The sequence below is a fragment of the Empidonax traillii genome, unplaced genomic scaffold (genome assembly GCF_003031625.1).
Source record: "Empidonax traillii isolate 1590-97213 ecotype Southwest subspecies unplaced genomic scaffold, ASM303162v1 scaffold662:size427329, whole genome shotgun sequence".
NCBI lineage: Eukaryota > Metazoa > Chordata > Aves > Passeriformes > Tyrannidae > Empidonax > Empidonax traillii.
In genome coordinates, this window is record NW_020955855.1 from 34,642 (window position 1) to 55,656 (window position 21,015).

At 39.0% G+C, this 21,015-nt stretch overlaps 1 protein-coding gene across 4 annotated transcripts in view; it reads right to left on the reverse strand.

Moving 5' to 3' along the window:
• SLC7A2 (solute carrier family 7 member 2) overlaps nt 1–21,015 on the reverse strand; it is a 59,269-nt gene that overhangs the window by 16,086 nt on the left and 22,168 nt on the right. For 2 of the 4 annotated variants that reach the window (XM_027899369.1, XM_027899366.1), the window contains exons 1-3: nt 14,547–14,634; nt 6,799–7,187; nt 4,128–4,283 (exon numbers count right to left, since the gene is read on the reverse strand). In XM_027899369.1, the coding sequence (XP_027755170.1) occupies nt 4,128–4,283; nt 6,799–7,174 (532 nt within the window). In that variant the 5' untranslated portion in view covers nt 7,175–7,187; nt 14,547–14,634. The other 2 variants (XM_027899368.1, XM_027899367.1) reach the window with 2 other exon arrangements.

A 21,015-nucleotide genomic window follows, 5' to 3' on the forward strand; every position in this document is an offset into this window, starting at 1 on the left:
CAGCTAGATTTGATACTTTTAAAAAGCAGTAGCACAAATTTACTAGACTCTTTAACAGCATGACAATAGGCAAATGTATTGGAAACCACAAAAGAGAAAGCTTCTTTAATAGCATTCTTTAAGTTTTTAAAATAATTTTGAGCAATTGCTACTTACTGCTTCTCTGAGATGCAAATCCATATCTCCATTTCAATCCATGGAGTAAAAATAGCTACAAGAATTCTATGCTTTGTAAAAACAGGTTAGTGGAATCTATTGCCCTTACAGAACAAGTATTCTTTAGATTAAGAAAATAAGTAAAATTATTAGATTAATAATAAAACCTATTCACTCTACATTTTCCAGGACACGTTCATCACAGAGTAAGTCCCATTTCCTAGTTCAATACTGAAACCTTTAAAAGAAATCCACGCCTCCTGTTCATAACACTGATGCATAGAGATCCTAGAAAAGAGTCTGATACAAAATGCACATCCTTTAGGTTACAGAGTAGTGCACTTAAACAATCGGATGTGGGGACAGGCAGTGGGTCCGCAGACTCCTTGACAGAGGATATTGATCTTGATGGCGTGAGACAGCACCGGTGAGAACAGGGAAGTTAGAAACCCACAAGGACAAGGTGTGTACTTTTGCAATGCTGACTGTTACAATGTTGATTCAGAACTCCCAATGATTACTATGTTGCAAACTGTTGAGCTTCAATGAATGGTAAAGCTTTGTAAGACAAAGACATAAATTAAGGCTCCTGCTGAATGATGTGTGTGGGTATGGGTGTTGCTTTCCTGGCCATCAAAACAACAATCTGCAAGTTATTCCATCAGGATTATACTGTGTCATTAGACTTAGAACAATTTTAAGTGTACGAACAGTTTAATGGAAGAGCAGGCAGTGAGCAGATCAGGAAAAATTACAGTTGGAAAGCTTTCACAGGTCCTTCGCGCTCTCAGCATTTCCACTGTTACCACATACATACTTTACCTCATTATTTAGAGATTAAGTCTGAAAATTTTAAGCCTCTCAAAATCATGTCTGAAAAGTTTCTGACTCCACTAATGAGACATTTGCTATCTTATCAGAACACAGAAGTTATCTTATGAGATATATTTTTCATTGTCAACAGCATTTTTATTGGAAACAGGTATATGCTTTCTTCAGCTCAGTTTTTCCCAAAAAGTTAATCTCTTAATCAGCCTAATACAGTAAGATTCATAATTTGTGCATTCTCCAAGTCCTTTCTGTAGGGAAAAAAAACCCCAAACCAGATGGTGTACTTTCCCTTGCACTTAGCACATAATATTTTCTGTAAAACATCATCTGCTATTCCTATGATTCAGCTTTGAGCAGCTCAAAATCCAATTACTGTGTCATGCTTAGCCTACACAGCCCTGATCCATCCCCACTGCCTCTCCTCTCAGCAGTGAATTCCACCCAGTTCACTCACTGGGGGTTTGGCTCCTTAAAACAGATACTAGGAGAGGCAACTGAGGATGAAAAGACAGGACACAAATGAAAACTCAGGGGCAGTGATAAAGCACGGGAGAAACACTTTGTCTTCTATAGGAACCTCTAATTCTTAAGTTCTGAAGCAGCAATGGTAATGGAGAAAACATAGAAAGTGGCAGCATCTGTACTAGCACTGTATAGTTTGGTTTGTGGAGTTTCAGTGCTCTGCTTTTCAAAGTGTTATTTTTCCCTCTTTTATGTGGAAGAGGTAAAACTGAAATGTCCATCCCACCTGAGGACATAAGGGTCTAAACTGGTCCTATAGGCAATTCTGAGCCAAAAACACGGCAGGATGCTGGACTAAACCTTGTCAAGTAAACTCACAAATCTTCCTAAGTGTAGGAACTCGTCCTTTTGTGTACAGAGACCTAATAAGAACTTCAGATGCGCTGGTCACTCATTCTAGCATTAGGAGTCAAACAGAAATGTTTTCCTGGGTCCAAAAAAAGCCACTTGTAATAGAACAAGAGAACAGGAGGTTATATACATATAAAAAGTTTCACTTTCCAGAGAAGAAAAGCTCCTGCTTTGGCCTGATTTATAGAGAGAATGAACATGGTAAGTATATGAAGTATGGGCAAGACATCTGCTGAATGGCGAAATGCTTCTAGTATTGCCTGAAAACAAACTATACACTTTAGAATACTCTTCCTGCTTCCTTCATTCCCCGGGGGAAGAAAGAATGTTTCCTTGTGGAAAGCAATTGTTAATGCAAAGAGGAAATAAGTTGCAAGATTTCTGAGGTTTCTGATCCTTCAAATAGCGTGTAGTTGATATCAATTTTTGTGATTTAAAAAAATGATACATGAGTAAAGAGGAAAAAGAAACAGGACTGAGAAGAGCAGACATGAAAGGTTTATTCAGGTTTCAAACTGGTCTGTTGGTTTATGCCAGTACCTTGGAGTGCCTTTTAGCCCAAATAAATTCTAGGATAGACAGCTCTTTTGAAGGCCTAAAGAGTGGAACATTATTTTATACCAAATAAATGAACAATTTAGAGAGAAAAAAAAACTCTTACAAATGCCTTCATGCACAATCTATGATTTAAGGAGACCACATCACATCACAGAACTACAGACTTGACCTTAAGGTCCCTCTGAAAGCATTCACCAGTGATAAAGCCATGAAAACACACAGAATTGTATAATTTTCTGGTTACCATCAATCTATATCATGGGTTTTATAAAAAAAGTACTGGAAAGTGATTATGCCACATCTCAGCTTCAACAGAAGAGAGTACGCATGAAAATTTAATTATATACATTTAATCCATGGAGCCATTATGCCAGGACAAAATGTACTGAATTTCCTTAAACATTATTAAGGCATTTCTAGTAAAATACAAACTACAGTTTAGCATTTTGGTCTGTATAACATCACAACCACCATAAATGAAGCTGTAACACAGAGATAATATAGAAATGCCAAAAATTATGTTTTGCCATTGTTTCTGCCGGTCAAAAACTTCCTACCAAAAATTCTCTGTCAGCTCTCTGCCAGAAATTCTCACCAGGACTTCCCATGGGACTTTTCTTGCCAAAAGATCCTGCCATTGTTTAAGGTTGTCATATCTCCTTGAACATCTGAACTGGCTACGTGCCAAGAAACCACATACAACCTCCTTTGAACACTATAAAACTTGAGAACAAATTTTGGAAAATCAGGGAAGAGGAAAGGGAGAGAGAACTGGCTGATCCAGGAGTCTCTCCTCACCTCCCCTCTCATTTTCTCTGCCACCTGCCTGCCTGCCACGGGAGACTGGAACTCTGCCGACCTGGAGACAACTGAGACCCACCGTGCTGCATGTGTGAGTTATATCTTATCCTTCTAGCCTCACTATATTCCTGAGGGCCAGGGAGCTGCCTGGGATCCTGCACAGGCTGGGACATGGCTTGGCTTGGTGTGAGAAGTGAAATCACATTCTGCATTCCAGAGAACTAAAGCTGTTAGATCTCCTGCAGCTAAAGAGGTAACATCGAAAAGCAGCAGAGACAGAGAAAAAAAAAAAAAGGCTGAGATGTGACATAATCACTTGCCAGCACTTTTATTATAAAACCCATGATATAGATTGACGGTAACCAGAAAATTATACAATTCTGTGTGTTTTCATGGCTTTAGCACTGGTAAATGCTTTCAGAGGGACCTCAAGGTCAAGTCTGTAGTTCTATGATGTGATATGGTCTCCCTAAATCATATATTGTGCATGAAGGCATTTGTAAGTTTGGGGTTTTTTTCTCTCTAAATTGTTCGTTTATTTGGTATAAAATAATATTCCACTCTTCAGGTCTTCATCGAAAAGCAGCAGAGACAGAGAAAAAAAAAAAAAGGCAGAAAACTGTTTCTTTCCCTCCCACATCCTCCCCCCTCCCCCCTCACACCAGCATGGCAGAAAGGTAATTTTCGGTGGTATCTTTTCTCTGCTTCTAAAAAATAATGTTAGCATTTTCCAATCTTTTCTTATTTTTTCCCCTTTCTCTTTGCACCTTTTAGCAATTAATAAAAATCAGGTTTTGGTATCAACAGATAACTTGTGTGAGTTTTAATTCTGCTCAAGGAATATTCGAATCTGAAGTTCTTTCTGCAATATTTAAGCAGATTGTAACAGAAGCCACATATTGTCTTACCTGATAAAAGTAATATAAGGAATACAGCAAAGAAGTCAGGATACTCTGCTAGCCCAGAGTAATTCATTTTGAAGTAGGTACTGAAGAAATGACCAATCCGTTTTCCAAGAAGTTCATCAAAGGTGCCACTCCAGGCTCTTGCTACACTTGATGTACCTTCATAAAATACATACATGTTTAGGAGTTTGCACACATAGAGCAGGATATAGCTATTTCTAGTGAAAAATAAAACTAAGCCTGTTGCTACTTCTATTTTTAAAAAACAGAGCTTATACTACAATTGAGTTTATTTTGCTGAAGAACTTTAATGTTTTAGAATTTTTCTATGTAGTTAAATGGTAACATATTACTCTATAATGAACACATAAAAATGTGTGTGCCACTTATTCCCAAAATATTGCAGAAAATATTTTCATCATTTATATCTGATGTCATTCAGGAAGAAGCTTATTTCTAAAGTTACAATATGACATATTTTAAACAATATAAAGTAACATAAGAAAGCATTTTAAGAAAGAACATGGAGGAAAGTTTGCCCACCTGGAAGTAAAGCAAAAAAAAAAATCACTAACAAGAAATGTGTTGCTGCAGTTAGTATTTAAAATTAATATTTATTAAATATTTATTAAAATTTAAAATTAATACTCTCCTGTGGTAAAGAATGCACACGACCATGTCAAAATGCAACCTTATTTCTACAACTCTCCTATCATGAAATACAGTACAATACAGTAGAGTACAATATTGAGGCATATCAATTTTTTAATGATTTGGGCAACAATCCTGTAGTTAATGATTTGGGCAACAATCCTAGGAGCTAGGCATGTTCATATAAAGCACAGTTCGTATGAGCTAGGCATGCTAAAACAAAATATAATATAATGGAAGTTTGAAACATGCTTCTCTGGAAGGAATAATTTTTAAATCAAAAAATGTTATCTCAGCTGAAGCACTGAGGTAGTTAATTGAATATATGCCATATAAGCATTGGTTTTATTCTGGTCAGCTTTGTACTTTATGGGATTACCTGATAGGACAGTGCTTTATGATGCTATAGTAGCAAATTAAATACTTAAACACTATGACTTTCTTGAAGTAAATGTCCTTGCTGTGTATATTCAGAAGAAAAAATTGCTTATTGATTTTATTGACATTATTCTTGCTGACCAAAGCTAGCAGTGAAATCCTGTTTTTTCTTGTGCATCATCACTGAATTATCTGATTGTCATGGGTTCACATGGCTGAATTTTTAGTAACAGGGGGCCATAGAGATGATTTCAATTAGAAGCTACTAGAAGCTTCTGCTATTCTATAAAAAAGCCAATGATAGCCAGATCCAGGCTGGACTTCCTACTACTAGCCAATGATATTTGCTTCTGTGATAACATACTTAAGAACACAGGAAGAGAAGCCTGTGTCGCAGAAGAAGTTTCAGCTGGAGAAGAGAGCAAAGGAGAACATGAGACAGCATTGTAGACTCAAAGGTCAGTGTAGCAGGAAGGGGGAGGAGAAGGCCGAGAAGGCCTCCCTCTCCCCCTCCAGCAGGGAAAAGACTTAAAACTGAGACCTCTGCTGCCTGAGGAAGATTACTGGGGTGAGGAGATCCCCCTACAGCTCATGGAGGAGCCTACACTGGAATAAGTGGATGCACGAGGAAGCTGAGACTCCATGGGAGGCCTAAGATGAAACTGAGTCTTGCTGGAGATCTATGGCCCACGGAGCAAGAAACCTATGCTAGAACAAGTTGTCTCGGGTAGGGCTTATGACCCTGTGAGGGATCTACGCTGATGCAGCTCATTTGTGACCCAGCAGATTATGGAAGAGCTGTGGCCTGAGGGATGGACCCACACCGGAGAGGTCTATCCAGGACCTCTTGATGGAGGGACCCCACAAGAAACAGTGGAAGGATTCAAAGCTATTACCCCCGGTAACCATGGTGAAGACCATGGTGAAGCAAGCTGTCCCCTTGCAGCCCATGGAGGAGTGACCCACAGGACAGCAAATTAGCAAGAGCTGATGCCAAAAGATGGACTTAAACAACAACTGACTCCCCTTCCCTGTCCCCCACACTGCTAGGGGAAAGAGGTAAGGGGGAGTGGAGAGAAGGTGCTGTGTTTTAAGACTGTTTTATTCTTTTACTCTTTAGTTCTTATTCTGTTAGGAATAATTCAACTTTTAGTTTAAGTTTGTTAGCAATAAATTTAAGTTCTATTTTGAGTCTGTTTGCCTGTGAGAATTAGTTTGTAAGTGAATCTCTCACTTCTTATCTCTACTCAGGAATTCTCTGACTGGGTTTTTTTTCCTCTCTCTTCTGAGAAGAGCAGAGGAGGGGAGGAGGGGGGGGAAAAGTTTTCAGTGAGTGTTTAAAATCCGGCCAAAGTCGAAACCACGACACTGATCCAATTTTCACACAAGGTATATGGTTCATACTTCTCAAAACACACTGTTACAAAAGAATCTTTGAAAAAACCCTGTTTGCAATAGGGATGTGCAGGAGGAAGTAACGTAATCAAATTACTTTGGTTATTTCATGTCACCAGGACTAAAAAGGAATAGCAACTAAGTATAGAGACAGAAAAGAAAGACAGACCACCAAGACAGCAGATATAAAATACAGATTTAGGTCTGTGTGTTTGTTCTTTAGGTCTGTCATATTCGTTCTTAAGCTTACCTATAATATAGGATAAAATGAGATTCCAGCCAGTGATAAAAGCCCACAGTTCACCAACAGTAACGTAAGTATACAAATACGCAGAACCAGTCTTGGGGACACGAGCACCAAATTCAGCATAGCAGAGACCTGCCATCACAGAGGCAAGGGCAGCAATGAGGAAAGAAATAACGATGCTAGGTCCAGAATCGGATTTGGCTACTTCTCCAGCAAGGACATAAACACCAGCACCAAGGGTACTTCCTACTCCCAGGGCTATAAGGTCCACGGTCGATAAGCATCGGCACAACTTGGTGTCCTCCAGGCTTTCACCACTGACATTCTTCTTCCGCACCAGACACCTAATAAAGGACAAAGCTGGTCCACAGGGCAACATGGCGGATGTAGAGCTGTGAAACAAAAGAAATCATTGCAGAATGTAGCAGATAGCACAGACACCAGTGAAAAACGATGAAAAGAGTATTTACATAAAGAACTTTAATCACATCTACTAATACATTTACACTCTTCCTTGACATTAAATAAGCTAGCATTTGCTTTTTCCCCAGGAAAAAAAATTAGGGATATAATATTACTAATTTTATATTTACCACTTATGTCCCCAGGGAAAGAGATCCATTATCTTTTGGTTTACTACACTGCTGTAAAAAAGGTATAGATTTTATCTATTTATGTGGTAATGGTCAGTTCTTAACCATTTCTAAAACAGAAACAGTATATTATCTCATATCCTATAAGGACTTCTAAAATAAGGATCAACACCAACATAAATAAGGATTTTTTGCATCCATTAAGGTTATAAACAGCAAAAGCTTTAAAATACAGCATTCTGACAGAGCCAATTCAATCTCCTTCTGTTTTCAAACACATCACTTTTGCCTTTAGAATTTGCTCAGTAAAAACTGCTTGAAATCAGATGAAAAGTCTCTACTTTCTCCTGCACCAATGAAGTTTTCCTGATTTAATTATCTTTCAAGAAATCTTGTACACCTCTCCCTGATAATCATCTGACAAAACCTGATGGCCTAACTGCTCATCCCATGTCTGCTGCAGTTCTTCAATATTCTGAGTGTACATTGCAGTGTGGGGTGCAATCTTGCCCACAAGCCCAGATTCTGTGACCAGCCTGCTCCTGGAGGCCAGCAGGTGGGCAGCACTTCTCCAGCCTGACATGGTGTATGGGTCTGGCTGACCTGGAGTTCATGTCCCCATAGTAGCCCTCACAGTGCTGTGCTTTGCATTGGAGGCTAGATGGGCGTTGATAACACATCCATATTTTGGTTACTGCTTTACAGCACAGCATTAACTCCATAAAATTCCCCCCTCAGTCAAGGGTAAGATCCTGGGAGGGGACACAAGTAGGCCCGCTGACCCAAACTAACCAAAGGAATATTCCATACCATATGCCGTCAGCTCAGATATAAAAGCCGAGGCAAGGAGCAGGAAGGGGGTCATTCATCGTCTCCAGTGGCTGCCTGCTGAGGAACCATTACGTGTGCTGAATAAACTGCTGGGAAGGGGAGTGATAGAGTGGCTGGGTGGGCACCTGCTGTCCTGCCAAGGTCAACCCACCACAGATGGGTGCCTGTTACCAACAGCAGTGATCCTCTTCCCAACTTAAGCAAATTATAGCTGAGGGTTCAAAGCATTTGCTTGGGAGGGAAGACACGGGCATCCCCTAGAACAATCTGCCATCTCCTCAAACTGATGTTTGTCTTTGCAACTCATATCATAAACATCTATACTCTGCTCATGATTTGTTAAGTGGAACCATCCTGGGAACTGAAAATCTATTTAATTTATCATAGAATCATAGAATCATAGAATCAACCAGGTTGGAAAAGACCTCTGAGATCATCAAGTCTAACCCTTCATCCAACATTGCCGTGGTTACCAGACCATGGCACTAAGTGCCACATCCAGTCTCATCTTAAAAACCTCCAGGGACTTGAAATCACTGCGTCCCTGGGCAGCCCATTCCAATGCCTGATTACGCTCTCTGTAAAAAATTTTTTCCTAATATTCAACCTAAACCTCCTTTGCACAGCTTAAGACCATGCCCTCTTGTCCTGCTGCTGGTTGCCTGGGGAAAGAGACCGACCCCCACCTGGCTACAACCTCCTTTCAGGGAGTTGTAGAGAGTGATGAGATCTCCCCTGAGCCTCCTCTTCTCCAGGCAAACAACTCCAGCTCCCTCAGCCTCTCCTCATAGGACTTGTGCTTGAGTCCCTTCACCAGCCTCATTGCCCTTCTCTGGACCTGCTCCAGCACCTCAAGATCCTTCCTGAACTGAGGGACCTAGAGCTGGACACAGTATATCATGGTTTGGGGTCTCGAGGTCACCAGTCAGATCAGTGGGGTTTACAGTTGAGCTGAAGTTTCTCTCATTGTGCCTGGTGGGGTATCGGCCGAGCTCAGGGGTCAGATCACACAGAGACAGCAGCTGTGGGTACTAAAGCTGATCTAAGTTTATTTTACAAAATGAACAGGTTTTATAGGCAGATAAGGAAGGTTCTGGAAAAAGGGGATAGGTATGCAAAAACTTGGAAAAGGCATTGGTTAGGATTTGGGACTGACATACATAATAAAGGGGGATACATGAATCTTTAGATAACTACTAAGTACTTAATTGGAAAAACTACAAGTCTCTGACTGGACATTGGCCAATCAGAAGAAACCTGCTCTCCCCTTTGAGAGCGAGCTCACAATCTAACAGACACAATCTATTTGTTTGATGCTGTCTGGCCTATGTCACCAGACACTGTTTCCTTCCACCTTCTAAACTCTTCATCCTCATTCAGACTATCTCCAACAACAGTACTCGAGGTAGAATAGATGGAGATATTCTGCTGGTATATACCTTCCTGGTCTGTATCAGTTTCCTAGTAAAGAACATTTCGACTCACAACAGTTCAATTCGCTAACAGAAGTGACTTTGCATCAAAATGGATAGATCAATTAACAGTATTTGATACTAGAACAGAGAGTCAGAAGCAAGAGAACTGCCACCCTGATATGAGATTGCTTGAAAAAAAAAAAATCCCCTTGTGAGAGAGAAACTGTGCAGACAGTTTCCCCCTATTCCTGTAATTGTTCCCTAAGTACACTCAGACATGCCACTTCTGTCTTCAAAGGGCATCCTGAAGAAAAGGGATCTCCATTCCCTTTCAAGTAAATGGAATTTGAAAAAGGATAATGAATGGAATTTAATAGCTCTGGGCAGAGATGCTTAATGCCCATTAGAAAGGTGATAACTGGCCCAGGACAGTGGAAGGAGGCAGACAGGCAAGTTTCCAAAGCTTTTCTGCAATTAGGCAGGTTTTTCAGCCTGTCAGACTCCCAGAGGTAAGTATCTGCCCATGGTATGTAGACTTCATCCACTTTGGAGATTTCATACATCAGTGTCAGAACTCAGATGATATTCATGTCAGCAGAGATCCACAATCATCTGAGGGGAATCAGCATTGAAGTGTTCAGGCAAAATCGCCTGCTGTGTATCCTGAGCTCTTCAGAAAGAGCTGTTCTTTGGGCCTGAGGTTGAGGCACTCCACTCCCACAAAGTCAGGTTTATCTATCCTGGGCTGTATTTAGACAAGTATTCCTGACTCCACTATGGTGTTTTTTTTCCCCATAATGACACTTTTGAAACTGTAGCAATCACTTAGGATGTTATATTAATATACGTATTAGTCTGTAGCCCATGGTGACACGCAGCAATGCTCTTGTGACTCCATGCCTTTCAGTTTAGCAATTTCAATGTTGCAGAAACATAGCTTTTTTAAGGCATTATTTCCCTCTCCCCCCAAATGATATTTCATTTGGTATTTCATTACAATGAAAAAATACTCTGTCAGATGTTGTTCTCAGAACACTAAACAATTTCCAAAACTCCTATTATTCAAACGACATCTCAGATTGCTCTGCTTCTTTGCCATTTGGGACAAGGAGGTTGTAGAGTCATCTTGCAGTGGCCAGGTGAGAGATATTATGGTTTTCTCTGCTGAGAAGAAATCATTGTGACAAAATAGACAGAATGTTTCTGCTTTCTCTGACTTTTGTGGAGAGGACAGGAAGCTGGTTCTTGGTAGCCACAAGCCAGTAAGAGGAAACACCTGTTCTGCCTCAAATCCAGCCTTTCTTCTTCAGCCTTTAGAAGCTGCAGCACAACCAAAGTTCAATATAAAAATCCTGTGTCTGTAGAGAAAAAAAACACCTCACATGCATGGGAAAATATATCTTTTTAGGTATATCCATCCTAACACAGACTTGAGGAACAGACGTTCTTTTATAACAATCACTGCAATCTAGAATGTCTTGCACCGTTTCCTTACGTATTCCTTACATATATGCACAGTAAACAATGTCTGAATCCTGCTTCACAACTTCTGTTGCTGTGCACCAAGTGTGGCACTCTATGTCAGACATGGCTGAGACATTCCAAGACTTCCTACTTGATAGGATGGTGCAGCAGGAAGAACTGATGAGCTTAAACAGATATTTGGCCTTCACACAGGACCAAAGGACATAAGTAAGAGGTGACAAAATGTCTTCAGAAATCACTGACAAGTGTAACCTTTTCCTTGTAAAGCAGATCCATTAATGCATTACCCAGTGCATGAGAACAGCCCGGGCAATGACTCAGTGCTGACATGTACTGACTACCAAGCACAGTTTATCAGAACCCTGGGGCTAAGCACGTCTCGTGCTCAAATACAAACCTACAGAAGCAAAGAAGTTAACACTGGTTGTGCCTTTTGGTGGCAGCATTGTCCTAGATAAGCTTACACTGACTGCCACCACACACTCTTAAAAAGGGTCTTATTGCTGCAGACTCACAGACCTTATTCCTGAGTTGAGACAAATCTCATGGTTTTCTTTCTTTATGACATAGAGGAACATGAAATATGATAAAGTGAACACATTAAAAAATTATCTCTCCTACTTTATGACCAGTAGGTTTCAGTATCTTCCTAACTGCTCCTTTTTACTTCTTCCTTTCCCTGCTGCAGCCTAAGCCTGCCTTGTCCTAGCACACTGTGGCCTCTGCTTCATCTTGGCCTCTGCTGCCATGAGCTCTGCCAGGACTGGCCTGGGCACCTGCTGAGTATCCTGCTCTTCTCTGAGCACTGGCTCTTCTCTGAGCCTTCCTGGGGAGGCACAGTTGACAGCTTGTGAAAGGGGAGTTTTGACAGTATATCAGGTAATCAATCAAGAAGGAAGTGCTTTCGAGGCATCTCTGACGCACCTGTCCTACATTTCTTGGAGCAGACTTGGATACCTGCCTGCCTTTGAACAATAGCATTAGGCATGTCACCTGCAAGTAGGATTACTCAGGGTGGGCTGAATTGTTCATGCAGTTTAAATAGAGAAAATTGAATCCTGAGCTTATACAGAAGTTAAGCATAGGCAAGTAGAAATAAGAAACCGAAAATAGAAAATGTCCTTGCACTCACCAACAGAGTGCAGTTATTTCTAATTAAGGTGAGCAGCAGACCCAATCTGATGTTTCTCTCATGCATTCAAACCTGTGCTAGGCTCCACCCTGGTGAAGTCTGTGTTACAGAGACATTTGTCACAAGCAAACACCTGTGAAGTCCATTTGTCACCAACCTGGGCACATTCCTTTTGCTGTGTACAACTGAGGTGGCACTTCTCTGGCTCTGCATGCACTGGGCCACTGCACTTCTGAAGTGTCTTTTGGACTAAGTTTTAATTTAGCTACAGATTACTCTGTAACACAGAAATGCCTCCAACAATCCTCTGGAAAAGTTCAACTGCCTTAGACTTCAGGACCAATGATCAGCCCATACTGAAACCTCCTTCTTCCTTGAACGCATTCCTAGAAAGAATGTCGTCCACAGTGTAGTTTACAGTTTTACCCTTTCAACTGCATCCAACAAAGAGACGGGTAGGAAGAGGAGGACTTAATTTAGACAGGAAAAGAGAGTGACAGATGTATCTAATATAGGCAGGAAAAAAACCACAACAAAGCTTCCTCATGTCTGATGAACATTCACAGTATTTGTCAGAGTACCTAAATAAGCACAGGTATTTTTCCAACCCCTTTTGTTCTTTATTGTCTTGGGGGGTTTTTTGTTTGTTTGTTTGTCTGGGGTTTTTCTCTTTTTTGTGGGAGTTTGGTTTGGTTTCGGTTTTTTTCCCTCTACAGTAGCTGCTAATAGCATCTTCCTAATTTCAGCCTTTCCTGGCCAGTTGTAAAACAGATCATTTACTGCTTGACCACTACCCATCTGAATGCTAACCCAAGAAGAAGAGTTCGGCCTTATTATTCACACCACCTCTTCATTCAGGTGGATGATCAGGAACATTTAATGGTCATCTACTGTTAACCCTCTCCTGACATGAAAAGTTTGGTATCAAAAGACTTGTAATTACAAACACAATGCAAGGAATAAAGTCTCCTTGAGTGCTTCATAGCCCTGTAAAATCTACCATTTCTACAAAGTATTCTTCATGTAAAAATAACCTAACTTAGAGTCCTTTCCCAAATAGGAGTCAACAAAATGCAAAAAATAAGTGGATATTGGAGCAAAAAAAGTACCTTGCATCATGTGTGACCAATTTTATTTCCGTTAAAATCACATTTTATTTTAATTATATCTCATAAGCAGTTTAAGTTAGTATACATTAAACCCAAGCTACACATGAGAAAATACAAAGTTCTTCTGTAGTTACCCTTCAGCTCTTCCTACAAAATTTTCAGTTAAAAGCTCTAATAAAAAAAGATTAAAATCTCATATGGAAGCCAACTTTTACAAAGCAATATAAAACATCTGAAAGTTTTACTACTGTTATTGAGAAGTATGTTTAATGATTCCTGAAGCCAAAGTAACTTAAAGATATTTTACTTAAAAACTATTCTGTAAAGCTAATATTACATAATGTACTATAAATTTTAGGTACAGTGATTTAACATTTTACAGCATGCTGGTTAATACAGGTTAATTTAGCCTCTTCCTTTGGCCTAATTTTCCTGAAAAATCTGTAAAAGTTAATGTATTTTCCATTTATAGAATTTATTAATTTTTTTTTTGTTTGCCCTTAAGTACATTTAGCCTTATTCAAAACTGCAGTAATGCATCAATTAGATCTTGTGCAATAATATATAAAAGTGAAAGAATTCAGAGATAAAGTAAAACTAGGTATAGTCTATGATTTCCACATGTATGTGTGTACACACATGCACAGCCAATACGTGATTTCACTGCAAGTGTCCTAAAAGTTCATATTGTTCCCAAGACTTTCACAAAACTCCTGAGGCCTTGGAATATTTAAAGTAATGTATTTCAATAATACCAAAGTGCTAATATTGGAAAGCAGCAACTGTAACAGAAGTCTACGATGAATAAAATGGAAAAGGAAAGCTTTATCATCCTGAGGCCTTGGAATATTTAAAGTAATGTACTTCAATAATACCAAAGTGCTAACATTGGAAAGCAGCAACTGTAACAGAAGTCTACGATGAATAAAATGGAAAAGGAAAGCTTTATCATCCAAAAGCAGAAACACCTTCCAGACAGACAGAGAAGGAAAACATAATCTGCATCTTCTAAATATTAGCACAGTACTTTGCACTTTGCCAAAGACAGAATAACGCTGTATTGTAAACAAACTGTATACCACAGCTCTTGCTACTTCAAAAAGCACGTATGTTAAAGGCAAAGTTTCCTACAATAAGCTATGTTGCTTGCAGGTTACTTCTTTTAGCAGTAAACATAATTACAAACCTGATTCAGAGCAACTTCTCCTTCTCTTACCCAGTCCTGAACTCCTGCTGTCATAAACGGAAGAGTAATGACTGAAAGTGATTTTATTAACATACTTGCTTTAAAAGCCAGCTGCAGGTAGCTTGGAAGCCGTTGGTTACAAGGGGTGGTGGCTTGGCAGCCCAAGTGATTGGACGGCTGAGAGCTTGACGGCTATTTGTCCGGCCAAGGCAGGCAGGCAGAGAGAGAGGGAGAGAAAGTCTTGCAGGTGTTCTGACAAATCACGACTTTCTTGAAGACACAAAATCCAACTGGAATGCCATTTTCTACCTTTAAACACACCTGTGTGTGTGCATACAAAATGCATGCCGTATAGTCCCCCATGCAGTGAGGGAGTAGGGTAATTTCCCCAAAAAGTAAACCTTTCACATATCCTGGAGGAAATGTAGATGTCAAACTTGGTATCCCCCTGGGATACTAAGGCATAATCTTTCCACGTCCCTTGTGAAAAATAAGCTGGCTTTCAAGCATGTTGAAGGATATTTTGCAGTAGACCTAAATGCAATAGCACAACATGAAAACTGATTTTGTTGGGTTAATTTTAGAAGAATATAAACAATTTTAAAAGTATTGCTGTGGTAGAAACAACACAGGAGACAGTATATTTACAGAGGCTGGTTAGAGCCCATTCTGTTGAACTGGGTAGATGTAACCACAGATCTTGTACTCCTTTACGTGGCTTGAAATGCAAAAATGCTGAACAATTGAATTAAAACAAGCCAAATAATCCCGTGACACCACCAATAAATAAACCTCAGTTTCTTTAAAAGTAGCTTCCAGCATAAACCAACCCCCAATGCATAATTTACAGCTGTATTTTTATTATTTCCAATGACAGACAACCCCACTCCAAACATGTAGTAGCATTTCCACTCAATATTATTCATGGCACATTGTTTCCTTTTAAACACTCGTGTTTGAATCACTTTATTTTTGTTCAGCTAACACTCAAAAGATAAACCTTGCAGAGAAAAGCCCTTTGCTTCTCATCATTGAAAAGTCTTCCCTATGAAAAATATGCAGAAAAACACGTTATGTGGCAGCCTTTGTAACTTTCTCTCAGCTTTTAGTTTTCCATGAGCGTAGTATCTGTCAGTGCTTCAGAAGCAGAAAAGGCTCCTCCTCCTTCCCTCATGAAAAGTCCTGCTTTCTGCAGCCACATGCAAGAAAAGAAACCTTTCCTCAGCTTTCCCAGATCCAAGAAGAGTGGGCCATGTTTCAAGACCAGGAGTCCAGCGTACATAATCCAAGGCAATTCTTTTCTTAAAGTGCAAAAAGGTGTTAAGAGAAAAGTCTTGTTTGTTGAAGCTCTACTGATGACAATACTAATTCTTTCCCTCTTGTTGACCTCTTCTTTATTAAATATGAACTTTATCTCTTTCACACTTAATACCCAGTCAGAAGTTTTGCTACAGGCTAGGCTTCTTGTGCAGAAATACATGAAAACTACTTTTAAGGAGCATCACTCTGACCTGTGACGATATCTAGGCATTTTTTTACCAAACTTGCACTCTCTAACATGGCAATGAATAACTTGAGAATTATTCATGTGGTTCTTCAATATCTCCAGTGGTGGAGACTCCACAACCTCTCTGGGCAATCTGTTCCAGTGCGCAATCACCTGCACCGTAAAGAAGTTCTTCCTCATATTTAGGTAGCACTTCCTGTGCATCATTTTCTGCCCATTGCCTCTTGTTTTATTGCTTATCTCCTGAGTGTGATAACAATTCATCCCAGGTAACACCAGTAAATTTATGGATGATTACAAAGATAGAGGAGCTGGGCTGCTGTGGTTCATCTGTCTTTCTAAAACTTAATCCTGGGAACAGTACCACAAAGGAGACACACTGCTAAAGGTATTAAAACACAGAACTGTCCTGGCTCCGAGGCAGGGAGAGTACCCTGGCTGGTGAAATAAAATAGCTTGCATCTGTCATGCCTTGATCTAATGCACTGTGGGGTGGATTAGTATGTCCCCATTAAATAGTGCTTGGATCAAAGGTCCTATGGACAGACACTCACAGTTTTTTTACATGTTTTCAGTCATGAATACTCAAAACAGTAAGATGACCATGCTGCCATCCAGCAGAGTCTTGGCTTCGTGGATTCAGCTGAAAGGTGTATTTGTGTGCCTCAGGGTGTGTGTGAAAGCAGTATCGGAGAGATGTTCATGAAGAGATGGGGTCTAATGGGGTATCAGTGAAGGATGCCAGACCTGGTGCTCTTTGGACAAGACTGAGCGTACAGAGTGCTGTCTGATGGCAGATACCTGCAATAGCATATCCAGCTTTCCTCTCAGAGGAAATTTTTGTTTCTCTCCAGGAAAGAGCTCTGGTATATCCACTTTGTGGCTCCCAGTTTGTTTCCAGTGACAAATCCAACTGTGTTTTGATCAAAAACATTACTTTATAGCTTAAGTTCTGACTTTAGAGACTTAGCAACTATATCACACTTGGATTAACATAAAATGCCTCATCCAAGAGCCCTCTGACTTGCATACCCCAAGGGCTTTCGTAGCACATTCTTTCCACAAAGAAGTTGATCAGAAATTCTCTTCTTGCCAGGAAACAGTTGACCACATTAGAGAGAATGAACTGAAAGACAAAATTATTTTATTTATTTTATTTTCCTATGGAAGGCTGCTTTTAAGGCTTTCCCTTAGAGTGGTAAAAAGGAACATATTTTTACAGAGTTATGCGGCCATTCATGTTCAGGGAATTTTAAATGTACAAAAAAACCCCAACCCAAACCATTAATTTGTGAAACTCTTGCACAGAATGAACAAAGTACTGCAGGTACCGAAGTGATAAACTCATTAAAAGCTGCTCTGCTGTTGACTCTGAATTGTCTCACAGCTACAGGCCAAAAATAGGTGGAGTTTTACATAACTAGAGGTGCTAACTTTGCACATGAAGATCCATGTGCTTGCCCCTATAACTACACATACTTCATCAGTTAAACATGAACGAAAGTGCTTGCACGACTGGGCCTTAGTGAACCATGGCAACCCCTTGACTTTGCAACCAACTGTAACAAACAAAACTTGTGACATGCACAGTGAAAAAGAAACATGTTTTGTACAGTTTGTGCTGCTCTGATGGGTTAAGAGAAGATGTACTAGTATTCATAAGGGGATTCATCAGGTGCCAGCAAGAATCTTTCCTAGGCAAAGTAATTATGTTTTAGTGGTTCTGACGTGGTTCTGAGAATAAAAATACAGTGCAGTCTATGTGCTACTGTGCTTAAAATGATCATAAACATTCAAGACAGAAGAAGAATTTTTATATAGCTTAACAGTAATGTAGGCTATCTCCAAAATGTTATGAAAATATAAGTTCTGAAGAGAATAAATTATAATTAAATACATTTTAAAGGGCTTCCTGTCCATTAAATTTATTTTAGATATTTGTGGTTCAAGGAGATCACTGAAACAGTGATGTTGTATAGATTAAAATTATCACTTATCAATTCTCTCACCTTTTCTTTAATAATTCTTTTTGAGTTTATACTTAGAAAAATGCCTCAAATCCTCACTTCTGTAAAAGAAATATAATACATCCTATAAAAATAATCATATGCTATTAGACTAATATAAGCAGGAAGAATAAATCTGCAATCCTGCATCATTTCATATGGCACAAATTCCTATTATTTATTCTGATCCAAGAATTAGTCATGTAACCTAATATTAAGCATATCCTAAGCAGCTACTAGCTATCATTGTTGAATTAAAAGTATTCCCAGGGGTCTAAAGAAAATGTTTGTAGAGCTGACTCACAGTGCAGTCCCTAAGCCTAAAATCAGAGTTTTGGAGAAGCTTTGGAGAGGAAAAGCATCTATTTAAAGCCATACTATCTACATAAAAAATACACACATGTTTTGGCCCAAATCCACACCTTGAATCTAGGATGAATATAGATAGGAAATTCAGATAGAGAAGTCTGTAATACAAACTTTGTAAATACAAAGAAGAACTAAGAAAATCCAAATTAAAACTAACAAATACTTGATCTGTAATTGATCAAGTAACTGAAAATAAACTGCAACACTATGCCTTGCCAAGACTGGGAATGAAGCTGCTTCACATCTCCCTGGACACCTGGGAAAGGAGCATCAGATGCAGCTCCACACTGCAGTTTGGGAAGGAGCATGAGGAAGGCACCACCACTATTTGAAGCGTGAGTACACTTCTCCATTAGAGGTGTGAAGTTACAAACTTTCAATAAGAGCTAGTAGAAAGACCAGAAAACAAATTCAGGCATTGTGCATTTTTTGAGATGTAAGCTATTGGATACATTCTGCTTTTCCACAAGGCAGATGGAACTCATAACAGCAAACTGAAGCCAATTAAAAAAAAAAAAAAGTATTCAATTTCTGACAACCAGTCCATGTTTGAGCCAAATACTAATGACCATGTATATTTTCTTCTAATGGCAACTGAGGTAGGCAATTAGGCACATTTCACAGAAATCATCCCAACCTATGCAAATGCAACCAGCATGGAAAAGTAGTACTTAAATCTCAAAACTTAAAAAAGAAAAAACACCAAGCCTTTTACTCTGAGTTATTATTAGAAGTTATATAAATATGTACATATATAATTGGTTTTAATTGTTTTGAATGGGCTTCCATTATAGTTTTTTAAGGTCACTCTGTATGAGTTATCACTTTCTTCATCACCCAAATTAACCAACTGAAAAATTATTTTCCAATCCTACATGTATGACTATCAACTTTCAACTTACTCTTTTTCATCCCAGCCAATCTCATTTTTCAGTTTACTTGGACTTTTTCTGTTGTTGTTGGAATATTTGTTAGGGGGTTTTGATGGGTTTTCCTTAAATTTTTTTTAATTGGAAAGGCTAAAAGTGATCTTTTCTCCTGTATCAAAAGAGAGAAATCTTTCCAGTTGCTATCTTTAATGAAGGTTGTTTTCCTATAAAAAACCAATTTTGTCTAGAAAATTTCTACTAATTCCATTTCTCCTTAACAATCATTTTCCATGCCGGAAAATGCCTGTAAAACGATAGGAAGGTTGCTGTTCAACTCTTTTTAATCAGTAACAGGGCTTTACCTTTTACCCTCGGTTACTAAGTTTCTGTAACAGTCTCTTGTGTAAGACGCAAGCAAAAGCCTCTTAGAAGCTAACATCAGATCAATTCCAGGTATTCTGTTCTCTTCAAAACCAGACAAAATCAAAACATAAAATTCTGAAAAACTAGTAGAGATGTATTTGCAAATATAATCTTTTTCAATGATAATAGGAAAATAGAAGAAATGACCGCAGGATCAGAATTAAATCCCACCCCCTTCCCTGCTGAAAATTTTATTGATTTGCACAAAAGCTGGTGATGCTTTAAAAGGGACTTAGCCTCTGATCTAAAAGTAGAAGTAACGAGAGTCCTTTCACATGCCTAAACTCCTGAGGTGGCTTCTATAATGTCTACAAAATCTTTATTATTTAATGGCTTTGTCTTTGTGCTCCTGTGCATTCCACAGGAGAGTTGAGTAGTCCAAAAAGTAGCCTAATTTCATGGTGTAAGAATGGAAATTAAGCAAAAAACTAATAATACACCTAATTTCCCCCCTCCCTTCCCAACCTCAGCTGGCTGATTTGATGGCACAAGTAGTATCAGATTCAGGGGTTCCTACTCTGCTGAGGTTGTCCAGTCCCATCCCTGGGTCACAGCACCTCTCAGCCCGTTTGACCCGTGCACCACATCCTAATGGGCTCCAGAATGTCTTTTTCTTTCAAAAAACAGTGGAATTGATTTTCTGTGTTGCGTTACTGAAAACTGTAACTCAAACTTATAAATATAAAAAAGTGGACTTTCCCCCTTTTTTACGTGGGAGCCAAAAAAGAAAGAAGAGTGGAGAAGAGAAAAAGGATGAATATATCTAATTTACGACTAAAAGAAAGCATGGACAATACTGGAAAGAGCCTTACAAAAATATCATGGAGCAAGGGAAGGAAAAGAATACTTATTACAGACCTTACTTGTTTTTATATGACTTTTTGTGGAAAAGATGGACATGGAAAAGACGCCATCTTAAAGTGATTACAAAAAACCAAAACCAAACCAAACCAAAAAAACCCCTAGGTCACCTAATCAAGGTGTCACAATTTTCTCATAATAAAATATATAAAATGTAGCATCTATTGATTATCTGCCAATTATAAGAGTTTTCAAAAGTTGTTTGTTTTCTTTTGCTTACAGAAATCCATCAATTAAATGCACATATTGTTTATATGTTTATATTCCATACTTCCCTTATGTTAAATCAAAGGCAGTAAGAATCAGTTTAAGAGATTCTTGCATAAAAGTTTTGAGAATCTCCTTTGCAAGCAAATATTGCTTTAAAATTATGGAGAAGTATTTAAAGTAGGATCCATCACTTGGTCTATTCTGGACTTTAAATATTAAATCAG